Consider the following 17,767-nt stretch of genomic DNA (forward strand, 5'->3'; position numbering starts at 1 on the left):
CTTATTAAGCTCGGTCAAGAGGTTAACATGAATGTGTACGAATTTAGTGCTAATTGAGAGTTATCCCCTTCTCATTTTCATGGGAACATATTATTCTTACAGGTGGATTAAAGCTTATTATAAATTAGTCTCTATTTTATAGAGCAAAAAAAAAAAAATAAGAATTGAACCATTTCAAATATGTTTCTTATGGTTAAATATAGGGGCTACTTATGAGTATATCATCACAGTGAAGCAAAACCAGGCTCAAACTTTGCATGGTTCATTTCTGTTCCAAACATCTATATCTCAGTTACTGATACAAACGTTAGAGAATCTATACAATTGATTCATTCATTTTTAACAGAAAGGAATGAAATTTTCTTTTTTTAAATTTTTTAAATTTTTCCTTTTTTCTACTTATATTTTTAATTAATTTATTCTTGTTACATCTCAATGGTTATCCCATCCCTTGTATCCTCCCATTCTTCCCTCCTTCCCATTTTCCCCTTATTCCCCTCCCCTATGACTGTTCCTGAGGGGAAGGTAATCTGCCTCAGAAATTTTCAGTAAGATAAAGTCTAAGCTGTTACCACTGTGTATTGTGCTTAAAAAATGCCAACTCAAGCACGTTTATATTCATCATAATTTGAGTAATGTCCAATCACTAATTTACATTGAATCACTCTTCTGTTTTGGCATACATGCACAGCTTTCATCAAAATGGAAATTTTTCAGTTCCTTCATGGCCAGAACCTTGTCGGTCTTAATCGCTGTCCTGACAATGTGGGCACAGGTTTTTGAATGAGTGAGCAGCAATGCAGATCTACGACCTTCAATTTATATATAAAATTATGTTTTATTCTTATGTAAAATGACCTTGCCCACAGGTAGACCAGATTTTGTTAATTCTTCTAGTTCCATAAACTCTACCATAGAATTGTAACCGTATCATAGGGAATAATTGTAAACGTGAAACAAATTAATTCAAGTCATATTAAGAGGCAAATATTTTAGGATTCAACATGTGAGAATAAAGGAACACTTTTATAAAAATACTAGTTTGTGTTCTTTCGTATTATTGTTAAATGATATGAATTTGTACTATGACATTTAGATATTCTACTTAACAAAGTGTGGCGATGTCCCAGTTATGTACATACACAGAAAATAAACCTTAGCACTTTGACAAAGCTATAATTACTAAGTGGCGTACACGCATGGCTAGTGCAGAACACCATATGCTCATGCAACCAGCTGTGTTGCCTGTTGCATTTCAGAGACTGCATTATTTCATCTGTGTAATAAAGATTATAAATGTGCTCACTGAATTCCAGCTGCAGAGGAATGTTTTGCATATACCCTAAAACTTCTCTGACCATAGAAAAAGCTACTTAAGGTTGAAACTATACGTATGTGTATATATATATATGTATATTAAACACCACAAACCGGGAGAATGGCAAAGTGAGAACAGTGACAGTGGAAAGCACACACTGTGACAACTTTACAGATCAGCGTGGAGTGACGTCAATGCAGAGATGCTTTGTTTTGAAGATGTACCTTGTTGACTGACAGCAATTTAAACAAGAACCAGATGTTCTGATTCATACCAGTTTTGAGATACACATCAAATCTAACAGCTCCCTCTCAACAAGTTTATATGGCAACAAGACAAAACAACGGAGATTAAATTATCAAACCAGGTAACCAAGATTATGTTCTGTGGCACATTTTTAATAGACTCTGATGCACCTAAAATTTTCTATTTGTCCCTATGCAGACATAAGTGATCTTTAAATGTTTCTAAGAATTAAAGACACTGAAAATGAAGACATATCTGAACAGATCTCTTCGCTGGATCCTGACTTGGCATTTCAAATAAGCCACTTCCTACACCCTCCTCATTTCCATAAATATTTTGTGGTGCTCTCTCAGACATTTGTGCAGTCACTGGAGGGATCACATGTCTGACTCTTGAAGCATGTCGCCACCAATATTCCCCTCATTTTCTTTCCTTCTGCAGCTATGAGCCTCTAAACCCTTGTCTGTGAGGAGGTGACTAGTACCTGTCAATCTCCGGAGATGCATGCTGGATTTGAATCCTGGGGCTAGCAGGTCGCCTCCTATCTAGGGAGGGGGACCATCTACCCCTGTTTGCCCAGTGAACAAGACAGGAAAAAAAACAGGACATTTAGTAACTCTTAAAATAAAATAACATACGGAACAACAGGACTGGAATACTGCCCTCAAAGGTCAAAACATTCAGTCTTTGTTCTATAATTTAATCTTAGATAAATTTAGATACATTACAATCGTATGAGAATGTGAAATCTGGAAGCTTACAGGTGGGCGGAGATGTTATTTAGAAAAATTTGGAAATGTACTATAAGTGTTTTATTCTCAGAAATACACGTATTTATCTACGCATCTATACAAACATAAGTGCGAATGTGGTTAAGTTTAGAAGGATGCATATTTAAAGTCACCACTTATGCTTAAGCAAGTTTAAGGAGTCACCCACACTTACTGACATCAGCCCTTGAATTTACTAGTGACAAGATGAGGTATGCAAATTTAATTCAAAGGAACAAGTTATATGTAAGATAAAATATAAATGTTCCTCAGTACAAAATAGTGACACGAAAAAAAATAATTTATCAGAGGGCTACCAATGGTATCTTAAGTTTTCTTGAAGAAAACTACCTGTCCAACTACTGACAAACTAAAGTGGGAAATAGAGATGAAAGAAACTGGACATCAAAATTTCTGCTAATCTATACTGAGAAATGTATCTCCCAGCTTACTGAACATTGGCCTTTTATTTCCACATTATAATAATATTATCTGAGTAATAACAAAAGAGTCTTTATTATTAAACCATTTCAATATTCAGTTTGTGTATGTCCACAATCATTTTGTGAATCTAACTGAATAATTAAAGGAAATAAAGCCACTAAACATGGCATGCCTAGACATTTCCTGTACTAAGTCTGATCTCCATGTTATAGCCAGAACACATCTCTAGATATTGGCTTTCTCCTAAGCATTAAGGGACTAATTTGAACAATTTTATAGGTATGGAACACACATGAAGGAAACATGAAGGAAGTTTTTAAAAATCTCCTTTCTGGCCACGAAACTTGTCCTATTTTTTTTTTTTTTAATCTGACACATTGAACACAAGAAGCAAAGCTGTCAGTGTGTGACAGGGATTTCTGAAGTCTGCAGACCCTGGGTACAGAAAGCTTCCCAGAAGCCCTCCTTTCATCAGACTTGGACAGACTCGGCATTATTAAATTGTTCTTTGCAGACATAACAGGATGTGAAGTGAATTTTTTTAAAAAGCTATGTGCCATGTACTTTTCAATGTGGAAAGTGATTATTGCATTTATAATACATTGAGCTAGTTCTAATTACTTAATCATCTTGTTTAAGAGAAACTGGTCAAATCAATCTGAACTTGTGTACTAGACCTGTTTATTTATCTACTCAAAAATTTCTTCTTAATTCCAGGAGATTTCCAGTTTCCTTTTGTCCAGAGTCTCTGCTAGGCAAACTCTTTGATATACGAACTTACCCTGGAATCCTTGGGAACCGGGCTTGGGTCTATATAAAATGTAAGTGACTTGCACACATTCCTTTTGCTTTCTGCGAGTCAGAAACTGTCCACTAGTGTTCAGTGTATGTAACTTTTAAGGCAAGCTCACCTTCAGAGCACCGTTGTTTCTTGTTTGTTTGTTTGAATTTCTAAGTAATGGAAATTTACCCTCTCAGAAGGTATAAGGTTACCTCACAGACATCAAGTATCCCAGGCAAGGTGCTGACATGGAGAGCTTTTATTTATTCTTGCTTCTTTAGATAGCAGGGGAATGTTTGGAGTTTAGTCCAGTTTTATAAAAAAGAAGTCATCATACATTATGAAAATATTCATATTTTAATCACTAAATCTTAATTCCTTGTTCAACTAGTTCCGGTGCTGTTCGGTTACCACGGTGTGGAGTAGTGCTACTTTGAGGAAGGAAGAAAGACGGAGGGTCATAACTAAATTGCCTTCCCTATATAAACCTTTAGAATATGTATAAAATAGATAAATTAATTAAATCATACATATTTATCAAATGATATTGACATAAACTCACATGCTACTGGAGTTTTATGAGTGCGGATTCCTATATTCTAATAGTCTATAATAGCCTTCCAAAGATATAACATAGATTAATCAGCAGTATCAGATCTGAACCTGTGGCCAAAGGCACTCATGTTCCAGCTCTGGAAGTTTCTTCAGTTATTTTATATTGATCCAATTTGTTTAGCTGTACAATGACCCTACAAGTGAGTATGCTTTTCAAGGGGGTATTAAACACATGTGAAGAAGTTCTTGGTCTACAAAGTCTGATACTCAGTGAGCTGACAAATAATGTGAGCTACTGGACAGTACAATTGTGAATATTCTAATGCTACATTACTTAGAATAAGAGTTCAAGACGGAGGGGTGTCCTAATGTTGAAGTAACCAACTCTGCTCTGTATGTGCAGGCAAGGCTGTCAGTAGAGTCAGTCTGTGTGTTTTTAAAATGCTCCTTTCAACTCATTGGTTTTGTTACATAAATCGACTCAAGTAAGCTAGTTTAAAAAAAAACTGAAACAGAGCCATACCTATAGCATTTCTACATATACGTAGTTGTAATAAAGCATCTGGTGTTACTTGCAAACGTAAACCCAGTTAATAGTTTCTTCCCACGTGATCATTTTATCTTGATAGGATGAATGACCTTGCTTCTAGAGGCAGAATTCCAGTCCTTGTGTTTATTTAAACATAAAAGTAAAGGAGGAAAGCGAGGAGAGAGAACATAACCATGACACATGCAGTGGAAAGCTGTGATGGAGAACGGTGGACATTTAAAACAAGCAGCTGTGAATGTAAGCTTTCAAGAAGCAATTTTGAACGAGCACTTAACATAACACATGTACTTCTTAATCCTCAGAGTCCTTCTGCATATGCTGATATGTAGAATCCTCAAAAAAATTGTTCTTTTCCCCCTGATTATAATGAATATACTGAGAACAGCCTCGATTTATACCTATATTTTAACCCCCAAAATATTGTTTCAGTGTTAACCATAGTGGCGCTTTTATATGGTTTCTAAATGTGTGCAGCCTTTTGTCTCTCTACTATCGCAGAAAAAAATGATGATCCCTTTTATCTTGTCTGTCCAATTTTCATGTCTTAAGAAATACATTTCAACTTAAATCATGAGCAAACATGCCTGGCAATTTTCGAATACAAGTATCCAATTGCAGTGAATAAACCTCTTCTTGATTTCCTTTTCAGAACATTCTACTTAGATAAGCTTCCTATTTTGGAAAATACTATTTCATTTTTACAAGTATTCTAAACTAATCAAGGTAGAAGTACCAATTTGGGTTTTTCAATTATTTTTATTTATTTAAATAATTTATTCCGATTACATCTCAATTTTTATCCCCTCACTTGTATCTTCCCATTTCCCCCTCCCTCCCTCCCTCCCTCTTTCACTCTATTCCCCTTGTCTAGGTCTGTGACAGAAGGGGACCTCCTCCCCCACCATATCAGGTCTCATCCTGGTAGCCTGCTTCCCCTTCCTCTGAGGGCCAGCAGGCCTGCCCTCCAAGGAGAAGTGGTCAAACAGGGGGCACCAGAGTTCATGTCAGAGTCAGTCCCTGCTCTTCCACACAACTGTGGAGAATGGGAGCACCTATTTGTTAAACAAATAATTGATATTTCTATTGTGGATGCAAGAAGCCATGAGACTATAATAGCCCTCCAGAGATACTACATGAATTAATTAGTAGCATGAGATCTTGGATTGGTTGAGTGTGGTTTGTGGTTGAGTGTACCTAAGTCCCAGGTATGGCTCCTTCTCCAATTATTTTTTAATGATCCAGGAGTCATTAAGTGCCCATGGCTCTAGGCTTAATGGCCAGGTTACAAACAATAAGTACCTTATTCATGTATGGAATGATGGACACATAAAGGGATTCCTTACTGAGATGTAAAAGAACTAGACTTAGAAGAGTTCTACAAGAATTAAATTTCTGCTAAGATATGTTTTTTTCTATAGCAGTAATATAAAGAATAAATATGTGTGGCTTAGTGTGTAATTAGCAAACAATTTTGTATGTATATACAACTTCCACTGGTGCATATCTCTAAGCAGTGCATGGCAAAACATCTTAATTATCTATAAGAAAAAGAATACAGAGATGTAAATAATTCAAGCCACAAATAACACAAGTCAAAAATATTTCTGAGATGCTAAAATAGAAACCATAACCAAATGCACTAAATGATTATTCAAGTATGCATTTTTATTATTCATAACTCTCCAAAACTATTTTCCTAGTCTTAATTTAGACTAAGATTCATTCTTTTAAATTAATACATATATTTCACTCCAAAGTAAGTTTCTTGTCAATTTATAGGGATTGACTTTTTGATAGAAATGTCCTGTACCTTGGAATTCATTCAGGTAACCTCTCTCTTTCAAGTTAAAGGATTAGCTATTTCTGAGATCTTTCTTAACCAAGCTGGCTACAAAAAGCAAACATTCCAGGAAATAAGCCTTCACAGTTGCCATGAGTTACAATGGAAGCAATCTGTGTGTCTGCGAAATGGCAGATCACTGGCTTCTCCCCTGGCAAACTTAACCCTAAGGTCACGGATTGTAAACTTACTTGCTGCACTTGTAGCAACAGTTTAGATTGCCCATGTTTCTACCTCCTTATACCTAATCCACAATTTGACCCACATTTAGGGATGAAAAAACAGAGAGGGTTAAGAATATTATCTCTGCTGTATTTGGTGGCTCATGCCTGTAATCCCAACACTCAGGGAGGCAGAGACAGGTGGATTTCTGTGAATTCCAGGCCAGCCTGGTTTACAAAGTGAGTCCAGGACAGCCAGAGCTACACAGAGAAACCCTGTCTCCAAAAGCCAAAAAGAAAAAAATATTACCTCAAATTAAGCATGAATTAAAGATAACAATGCTACCTGCAGATATGTAAAATACAAATGTCATTTGTTATCTGACCCCAGAGATTTGTAACAGTGTAGAAGAAAACACTTCTAGATTAAGATAGTATTGGCTTGACAGAAATATGGGATGCAGATTTAGATTTTTTGGTGGGTTTGTTGTTGTTGTTATTGTTGTTGTTGCGTTTGTTTATTTCTCTCTTTGTCACTTCCTCACTCCCTTCTTTCCTTCCTTTCTTTTGAGATAGGGACTTACTGTGTAGCTCTGGCTGGTCTGGAACTTAGTAGACGAGGGTGACCTCAAATCCACTGAGGTCTTCTGGCCTCTGCCTCCCAAGTGCTGTGATTAAGGTATATGCCACCATGGATGGCCACACTTGGCTTTTCAGAAAAAAAAATCATAAAAGTATGTGGGTTCAGAAAATTGTACATATCTATGATCTGGACAAGAAAAGGAATCAGCAGTGGGTGCTTATTGAGGAAGACTTAGCAGCATTTGACCAAAAAAAAAAAAAAAAAAAAATCTGAAGAATGAAGTAATTCTTAACTTGATGACAAAGCCAAAAAAGTTTATCTCAATCTTAATGGAAGATTTTCAAGGTAAGAAAAAAAATGGACATTATGTCGAGAACATATTAGGAGGTGATGGAGATGGGGAGGCTGAGAATACAACGAAAGAAGGAATTCGGTTCAGGTGAGGAGTTTTCATTTGCGAAACCAGTAACATTTACAGGCTCGCTCAATTAGGAACTGAAGAAGTATGCACAAAATATGTGGCTAAGTTTAAATCCTGGTTTCCTGGGGGCGGGGTGTTACGTTGTGTTGTGTTGTGTTTTGACAAACAGTCCCATTTTCTATTTCAAGCTAGTCTTAAACTGGGTGTATAGTCAAGGCTGGCTTCAAATTCATTACCCATCCACTCCAGAGCATCAAATTCTGCGACAGCAGGCCTGGACCACTTCACCTGGCTAGTTATATATCATAAACATTAAAGGTAAAGAATGCTTACAAAGAGGAACTGTGTAGTGTCAGGGTTCAAAGATGAAATAATGAAGTTAACTAGACATTTTTTATGTACTGAGTGTCTGGACATCTTTTAGAAATCTGAGTTCCATTCTTAGGAGCTCAGGACAATCTCATCACAGGGGAAGGTGTCTTCACTAGGCAGCAGAGCAGAGTCTTTGAAATGACATAATTTAAGGGAAAGCATGTCTATGAAAAAAGAGGCAGTAACGTGGTAGAGATTCTCCTTTACTGAATAAGGAAGACAAAAATGCCTTCAGAATGGACTGTGCCTAACAGTCACTTCAGAGGAGCTATTTACAGAGCATAGAATCAAAGGGCTAAATAGCATGTGGTGAACTAAAGTTTAAGACTGAAAGAGCGAACATAGTCCATGAAGGAACTCTGGCATAGCACTTACATGGGGAGTTGAGGAGGGGTGGAGGGCGGCAATGCTTAAAAACGTAGGTAGCAAGTGTAGAACACTTTCATGAGCCCGCACATCATTCAGGCTTTCTGAGCACCAACACCTCTGAGTATTTAAGACCGTTTTTTGTTTCTAAACCTGGTAAAGAAAGAGTTCATGGCCATCAGGGCAAACCCCTCCCAATTAAGGAATCAACAGAACTGGGTTTTATTTAACAGATAACTATTTCTTATAAATAAACCTCAGATTGTGTTAGTAGGAATTAAAGTAGGGATAAATATCTAACTATGGCCATCTCGCAACATGTTTTTTTTTAAACTTTATTTCTTGAATCAAGACTGTGTAAAATGCAGACGCCTCTAAACTGATAGGACTCTCCACACAGCACTCCTGTATAGGGGCCTGGGATTCACAGGACTCAAAATGCCTGTGAGCGTGGGTTGAAAAGCCTAAGGGAGGAGTACACTGCTTATCATTCAAAAGGCTTAAAAAATTCCACTGCGAGATACGGGTTCTGATCTGACAGTTGAACCCTTGGGTTATCATCAAGGGTAACTTGTTTTATAATTAGGAAGGGTTCACAAGTCAGTCGGCATCACAAACCATAAGTAGAAACAAAGTGAGTCAGAATCACTAAACTCTTAGACTTTAAAACCGTATTTGGGAAGGCTGTGGAAATAACAATATTATCTTTAAAAAATGGAATTCGATTTTACAAATGTGCTCACCAATTCTTCATGTGTGTGTGTGCGCGTGTGCATGTACATGTGTGTGCATGTCCACTGTAACTTACTATAGTAATCCTTTTGGTCAACAAAAGAAGGCACCGAAGCCTTCTAAAGTCCCCTCATCCTACACTCTGCACGTCACTAAACAACTTTAGTGTCATCCCACAAAGAGAACAGTTACCACTTTTGACACTGCCTCACCTGCTTCAAATGTCTCTTAGACACATACACTAAAGGATCCTATCTTTAAAAGACAGCTTTTAGCATCAGTGATATCTTTGACAAAAATAAAGACCTCACTTTCTTAGCAAACAAATGACCTCATTTAGTTGAGAACCTCTGATGATACTAACTTTATCTATGTTTTACTGGAAATCTTCTTTTTATTCAACATATAAAAAGATGCTTTTTCATCTTTTTTGTCTTGTACTAAAGGTGCATACTGAACTGGGACTTCACCACAGCCTGTGCAATTATTATAATTAGCCTTCTTGTATATGGATTGACCTACTTCAATGGCATTATTTGAGAGATTTAAAGTAACAGACACACAGATTCGTGAACGCCATGGCTTCAGTGTCACAAGGGCACATAAGTGAGACTTGTGCAGTTCAATAAAGCACACAAAAGAATGTGTCAAGTTAAATTATAGTGTGTTACAATTAAAATATTCATGATTTACCATGCAAAAAAGGAACACGCACCATTTCTTTCACAGTTATTACTGACTGCTAGGCTGAACTTTTTCTTGACTTTGTAGTATGGCTACTGGGAAATTTAAAAGCACACACGGCTATATTTTTACCATGGAGTACTCATCTAAACATTAAAAATTTCAGGGTACTGTTATAGTCAGAAAATTCCACTAACCTGATAATTCTATTCTTATTTTAATATTTACCACAAACAAAAATGTTTAAAGTTTATTGATGGCACCCTGGTAATTTTTTTCAGTGTAGAGTAATATATGACAAAATAAAACAGTAATGATATCATTTCTGCTGTGGTTTTAGAATAGTCTGCACTTGTTTTCACTAAAAGTAATGCAAAGGATACAATATAAATTAATTTAACTTTTCCTATTGTAAAATTTACATCTATTAATAATGCAAAAAAAAGGTTTGTAGTATAATCTTCTAAAGACCTATTGTTTAATTCCAAAAAATAATAGGCTACACAGGTGACTGAGAAGAAAGCTTAACATTCCCTGATAAGGACAACCGAATATTTTTCTCTAGGGTTTGCAGGAGTAGTTTATAAATTTCCTATGAATGACATATAACATAAGAAAGGCAGCAATCATAGCTAAGACTATCAGTTACAAATAATTTTACAGGAGTAGAAAGTTCCATCGGGAAACAATCACTTCATGTGCTTCCAATTAGAAGAAAATATGATACACTATTACTGACTATGTCTACATCAGAATTAATACTTATTAATGAATCATATAAAAGCTTTAACAAAAATTATCTATGTGTATACATATCATATGTATCTACTTCTGTAAAGTCTCAGAAAATCTTTGATTTTTTTTATAAAAAATAATTTAGTATAATGTATATAGAAAGTCACTTAATTAAGAAGGGAAAAGTTAAATAGTTTATAACTACAGAATTTATATCTTGAGTTTATGGAAGATTATTGTGAGGGCTATAAATATTATTAATCAGTACTATTAGTAGGGTAACAATAAACCCCCTTCAAATCACTCACTAACCCGTGGCCTTATCAGCATACCGAAGGCTCTGTGAGTCACAGAAACAAGATGAGTGAAGAAGCAACAAAAAGAGAAGCAGCAGCCAGAAGCATTTACAAGTTACACCAAACCATTTGCACCAACATTCATAGAAATATGCATATGTGTGTTTCACACATAATCCACATACACATATCCCTACGCGGATGCATACCAAGTGAAGGAAAAGTGGACAGTGGGAAAGTGGTGGGCATGAGTGGATAAATCTGCGAGACTCACATGAGACGAAACAGTGATTGAAAGAAAAAGAAAAGGCACCGTACAAATGATAAGAAATTCAGAAAGTCTTATTTTATACCTTTCTCGTTCTGGTGAATGCAAACTAGTGTCTGGTCTCAAGCAGTTGGTACTAGCACTCCTAGCCCTGTCAAGGGAGGGCTGTAGCTCACTAGTGCCAGTGCATTGCATCCAGTGGGAGAAGAGAAAGACAAAGGAAAGAAAGGAAGACCACGTTAGAGAGGAAAGCATAAAATAATGTTCCTGTTACACAAAAAAAGTCGAATCACCATGATTCAGGTCATAAGGGTGTGAGAGAGCCACAAGATGACAGGTGTAAACTTTTGTTTAGAAACTAAACAAATATTATGCTTAAATCAAGTTGCATAATAATTATTATTTTTTTAAAAAAAGAGAGTCTTGGACTGAAATATGACACTTAATCACACCTACTTATGAAAAACAAAATTTAAAAAACAAAAACAAAAAAATAAATATATAACTGGATACAGGAAGCATTTAAAACAAAATGCCTAAAACTTCATTACCGAAGACAGATGCCACACCAAAACAAAATGAAGGACATCATAGGAGAGAAAAACTGCTCAGCTCCACTCTTGTGCTTTACTGCGCTAGACAAGGGAAGTGGAAGCCACCGCTTCTAATGCTCTTGCCTATCAGAGACCTCAGGGGTAAACGTCAGCCCTCTTGAATTACAGCATTCGTGCTGCAGGGGCACGTCCTGTCTAGTCACTGCTCGGGCCTCAGTATATGCAGACAGGGATGCACTTCGTAAGTTAAAGCCACGCAAATAAAACAAAACGAAATTATTCACCACAGGGACAATCAACAAGCAAAACAAGTCAACGATAAAGAAGCAGAGACCTGGCTTCTGAGTTGTGTATCACTTAGGTAATTATTCTAGAATATAAATTATTCTAGAATTAAATCAGTTTTAGATAGCGTTAATGAAACACAGCTCACTGGACTGTCGATTCAAAGTGTAAGGTACGACGTGATACATGAGGACATCATTTTTCTAATTTTGGTCGACTAGGGTTGGGGATTAGTTCAATCAGAGCTCATTGGCGTGGCTCTTACCTGTTGATCCAACGATAGTTGTTTTGTAATAAAGGCATCTTGGGTGGTAATGTTTTAGAATGCCTAACAAGATCTCTGGACCATGGCAACACAAACAAAGCAGGAAAACAGAAAAACATACGTGAAATAAATTTAACTCAAATAGTATGAAACTGGGGGGCCCTGTATATAAGTTAAAAAAAAGAAATCTCAGTAAAGGGTTGCTTGCTATCTTTCTCAAAGGAGTCACAGAATTATTTAAAGGTAGGGTCAGAATTAATAAAATATGAAGTCATGGGTTATTTCATACTACTCAAAATTATCGTTTAATCATCTTATTTGGGGAAACATTTAATAAGCTCTATGAAGTATAAACCGATGTTAAAGCAAAGTAGCCACAGGTTAAATATTATACTTCCTGTGAGGAACAGAACAAACTCAGTGTTAAAACTAAAATTCCACTAGTTCCTGCAATTTTGGAGTTAAAATAAGACTAAAGGAAACATTGATGAAGGGACATAATTAGAATCAAATGGCAGAGACTCGACTTAAATTTGCTGAGTTTGTACAAAACACATCACCTGGCTGGATCGTCCTATAAAGGGCATTGACCAATCCAGTCAATTAATAGGGTTTTATTTAATAATCTAATAATCTTCTACATTCTTCAATGCTAACTACAAAAAGGCATCATTCATTTATTTGATATTATACCAAGACAAATGAAGAAAGATGCACATACCAAAGTCATTAGATATTTAGCAATCACCTGGCATACTCATGTTTACACTAATGCGCACATGAGACAATATCCTTTGAAGCCCCAATTTAAACATGTCTTACAGTATCTTTTTTCAGTCATGGACTAAGAAAAATAATACTGAAAGAAAGTATTCAGCCCGAGGAAAACACTATTCTCTCTTCATCTCCTAGCCATAGCCAAGTATTTCTAATAACAAGTTCCTATAAAAAAATTTCTAAAGAAATTATTCCCAAAAGTTAATTTTTAGGAACATTGTAATAAGGATCTACATGAAATCAGAAAGAAAATGGAAAACAGTATGAAATTTACTGTACAAACGTCTTGGCATTGCCAGATACTGGATGAAATCTGGGAAATTCTTGTCAAGACTATAAGCCTATTCTTATATTAACAAAAGGGGAGAAATGGTATCAACTGTGTAGGGTGACGTGGGTATTAAATGGATAACATTTATGAGGTATCTAGGTCATGCTAAGGAAGGTACAGCAGTTATTGTATACTATACTACCTGAGAAATTTACCATGAAGGATGCAATTTATGATAAACAATTTGCTGGAAAAATGACTAATAAGACATGGTCTTTTGAAGACTTTAGAAAAATATGCATGGCAGCATTTTAATTTGTTGTTTTAAATCTCTACCAAACTCACAAATCATTATTAGTGCAACACTTCAGAGAAACAACTGCTAAATTTCTGTGAAACAAGACTACAGTAAATGTGGTATGCTTTATCTTGAAAGTGTCACCCAAGAATTTAGCCATATAAAATTATATTACCAATGAATTTTTAGAATTTGTATAAAATTAAAATATATCCATACAAATATGATCTTATGTATGTATTTATCTTTATCCAAATAGAGGTTAAATGTTTTTATAAATACTAGAATACAAATACAGAACATATTAAATATTCATACATGTAGATGTATTGAACTTATGTTTTATCCTGCTCTCAGACTTTAGCAATGAGTATAAAGGGACAGAAGGAAAGAAAGTTTTTGAAAATTCTGGAATAAAAATATAAGTATTAAAATGCATTTGTAATAAAAATGCAGTCAGCAATTTTGCTAGGACTAACACTGATATTACAAAAACGACAAGAAGGCAGCAGAGAAGTCAGCTTTAACACCTGCTGTCCATCTGTGCACTTGGCTGGGAATGCTAGCATTCTTACATCTATGAAGGCATCAGTCAGTGGGCTTGATCTGCCTCAGACTAACATTTATCAATTTTCATACAATATACATATGAAGATGGCTAACTACTTATATCAAGACTGGCAAAAGCAGGATGTTGATTCTATCTCTTAAACAATAAGATATATGGAGTTTGGAATTATTAGTGAAACATTTGCATTAAGGATGAGATTATATTATATGATGCAGGTAGAGGCACATTATATCTTTCCAAGCCTTGATACTTCACCTTGAAGCATATTAAATGAGGAAATAATAATATGCATATTTTATTTAGACTACTGGTATGAATCCTAGGCATATATTACATTCATCCATAAATAGAAAAAAGATGTGTGCATTTTTTCATTTCTTAATAGTTGCAGTCACTTAGACAAAAGTAGGAGAAAACTTACAGAACTTGTAACCAAATCATTGTTATTTAGAAACATTTCTTGGATGAGCAGCTAATAAGCCTGAATGGTTTAGCATAATAAATAATTTAAGGCAACATAAAAATATTTATAATTTTAAATTTTTCTTCAGTTGATATGTAGAACTAACATCTCCTCATTTTTCATGTGGCCTTGTGAAATGAATTCAATAATACCTAGCAGCTGGATAATTTTCGATGTGCTCATTTTAAATGATTCTTGCTGGCCTTGACACGATCACACATTTGATCAGAACCACATGTCCCACAGGGACACAGTGAGTCCTGAACTTGTCTCGGTATTTCAGGTATGACATTGACATTTCTTTCCTTTAGATTCTTTAAATTATCATTTTATACTTGGGAGAGTTTGTGTCCCTTTTACTCGCTTACTACTCCTTGACATTCTGTTAGCTTAAAACTGACAGTAATAGTTAGCTTGCTACCATCCACTAGGAGTCCCTAAAAGAGTGATTTTTCATCAGATTGGAAATTCAGGATACAAGCCTAACAGCGTCATGCTTTAAGCAAAGGTGTATCAAGTCCACATTCTCCCAACAGTCAGAGGTCTTGAACTGCCATATATTGTCATGGGAAAGTTTAGTTTGCAGCATTTCTTAACTGGTAGAGGGAAGGTAGTTAAAGAAGTGGATACTAAGCCATTAAAAACAAACTGAAAATATTTTATTAAGAACAGACAGAACACAGAACATAAACAATAGCAGGTTCCAAAAGGAAACACTTAAAAGCCCAAAGCAAATAAAAAAACAAAACAAAACAAAACACCCCACAATCATGAAAACAGTAAACCTGCTGTGCACAGATCAGAACCTTCGTGACTAGACAGGTACTTAGGTCCATGTGTGAAGAGGGTGAGCTCACATTGGACGTTTGCAATCTGAATTGTAGAAATTAGTTCCTTGGGCTTACGGATGTGAGACCATTTCCAAAGAGGCTCACCAGTCTCTGGATTTTAAAATATATATATATTGAAGTCAAATGGTTTGTTTTGAATCAGAACCACTTTAATTTTCATTTAATTGCAATTTAATTTCATTTAATTCAATTGCAAAATCTCTGCATAACCTCCATAGGAAACAATGTAATTTTTTAAAAGATGTATTTATTTATGTATTTGGGTACTTTGTCTGCAGTTACATTTGTGCACCAGAAGAGGGCATCAGACAGTTGAAAGTTGCCATGTGGGTTCTGGGCATTGAACTCAGTACCTTTAGGAAGAGCATCTAGCGCTCTTAAATCACTGAGCCATCTCTTCTTTTAATGGTCAGGGAATTCTATGTGTAGTAACTGTAACCACCCCGAGGGAGAGACGGAAGAGGAGCAGCAGAGTGGAAAGCGAGTCATCACGGACAGTCACCATAACCAGATCCCTGTATTTACCTGGTCGTGTGTAGGCACTCGGCACTTCGTCCTCGCTTTGCTCTGGGCAGCATGAGAAGCTCACTGCACAGACAGGATGGGTGGTGAGTGAAACAGATAAATAATGAGGCATTAGATGACATGGGTTGTGCCAATGGTATGCCAATGAAAACATGACAAGGGAAGAAACCAGATTGTCTGCACAAGCAGATTTGCTTGAGAGGTTAAACAAAACAAACAAACAACAAAAAAAAAGTCAACATGACAGCGTTAAAAAAATTCAAGCAATAGAGTACAAACATTGTGGTCGAAGTCCTAACTGGTGCTGACTTGCTACTTAGTGATTCAAAACAATTATATAAAATACAAAAAGGAAAGAAAAACAACTTTTTCCCAAAGAGGTATATAGGAAGGCATTCCCAAGTACAGTCATATCAGGAATTAAAATACAGAAGCTTAACCTTTCAGATATTAAAATGGAAACTAAATGGTTTTATTTCATTTTTAGCCACTTAATAACAAGATCATTTCCTTGTTACTAGCAGCCACTGACAATGTAATATATTATGACTTCCTTAACTAGGATGTTTATTCTAAATAAATGCTTTTTCTAATGCCAAATTATTTTAATCATATTGAGTTCCTTGGTCACATAGCCCTGTGCGTACTGCCACCTCTCTGCTATTCACAGGGACTCAGATCAACATTGGCTAATCAGGGCTCAATCAACTGAGCAGTACGGAATACTATTTTTTAGACCAACTCTATCCCCCGGTACCCAATGCTATTCACACTGTAAGGTAAAGGCAGCACCTCCTGCTGTGACTTAAGATGCCCAACTTGCGCTCTGTGTCCTTGAGTCCACCACATCTGTCATTCAACACCACTGCCCTTTCTCTAGGCCTGAACTTCCCCTCACTTCAGAAAGCCAGAAAAGAACACTCAACATGGTGCTTCTCATCAGCTGTAACTCAGTTCCTGCATCAGGCTTAGGCTAAGCCAGCCATGTCTGTGGGCATGAAGAAAAATGTGTTTGTTATATAGATTCCGACTGACAGCTTCCACAAAACATTTGCTCATCAGTAAATGCAGAACTAATAATTTACACATCTATAAAGTGATCTATCTCCATGTCTTGTATTTCACAGACACCCACGAGAAGACCCTTGACAGAGAAGTGGCATATAACAAAAACATTACTGAAGTGTTCACAATCTGCAGTGGAGACAATCTTTCCAATGACCGTTACCAAAAGCATTTTAATTATATAAACAATGTGATTTTTACAATTACAAAAATTCCAAACATTTGACCCATGGAGAAAAATATCCTTTGTTCAGAATCTACAATTTGTCCAGAATCTACGTCAACAAAGCTTCATGACTAGGTAAGCATGACTGAAAAATACCAATATCACTATGAGCTTGGCTGATTATCTTCCAGGATTGCCTACGTGTAAGAATCTCAAAACCTTTGGAGAGAAGTTGTTTTGGATGGTGATGGAATTCAAGTCATTCACATATCACAGTGCAATATTTGCATATATTAAAACACAACGAAGAGAGAGCGTAGTGTTGAAATTCGACTTTAGAAAAGTACCTGTCTTGCTCTGTTGAATACTGACTTTCCATGTGTCTGGATCTGTGATCGACGACGGGGCTTCGGGAGGCATCATGGTGTCGGGTTGGAGAACGTGACCTTCGTGTTGGATGGATTTCATCTAAGCTCCTAAAACGTTCCACAAACTTTCATGTGACAAAGTGTAAGGGTTTCCCAAACAAGCAACAGACCAAGATGGCAGGAATG

The 17,767-nt window shown here is 36.1% G+C and overlaps 1 protein-coding gene across 19 annotated transcripts in view; it reads right to left on the bottom strand.

The window, feature by feature from the left end:
• The window catches only part of Rims1 (regulating synaptic membrane exocytosis 1), a 479,929-nt gene that overhangs the window by 129,224 nt on the left and 332,938 nt on the right, over nt 1-17,767 (bottom strand). For 9 of the 19 annotated variants that reach the window (XM_051152984.1, XM_051152983.1, XM_051152981.1 and 6 more), the window contains 3 exons: nt 17,561-17,689; nt 15,983-16,045; nt 11,208-11,297 (listed from right to left, as the gene is read on the bottom strand). In XM_051152984.1, coding sequence (XP_051008941.1) covers nt 11,208-11,297; nt 15,983-16,045; nt 17,561-17,689 — 282 coding nt within the window. Of the gene's footprint in view, nt 1-2,048; nt 2,133-11,207; nt 11,298-11,799; nt 11,914-12,226; nt 12,302-15,982; nt 16,046-17,560; nt 17,690-17,767 lie in introns of all 19 variants that reach the window. The other 10 variants (XM_051152980.1, XM_051152988.1, XM_051152987.1 and 7 more) reach the window with 5 other exon arrangements.

Source organism: Acomys russatus, chromosome 11, assembly GCF_903995435.1.
Source record: "Acomys russatus chromosome 11, mAcoRus1.1, whole genome shotgun sequence".
NCBI lineage: Eukaryota > Metazoa > Chordata > Mammalia > Rodentia > Muridae > Acomys > Acomys russatus.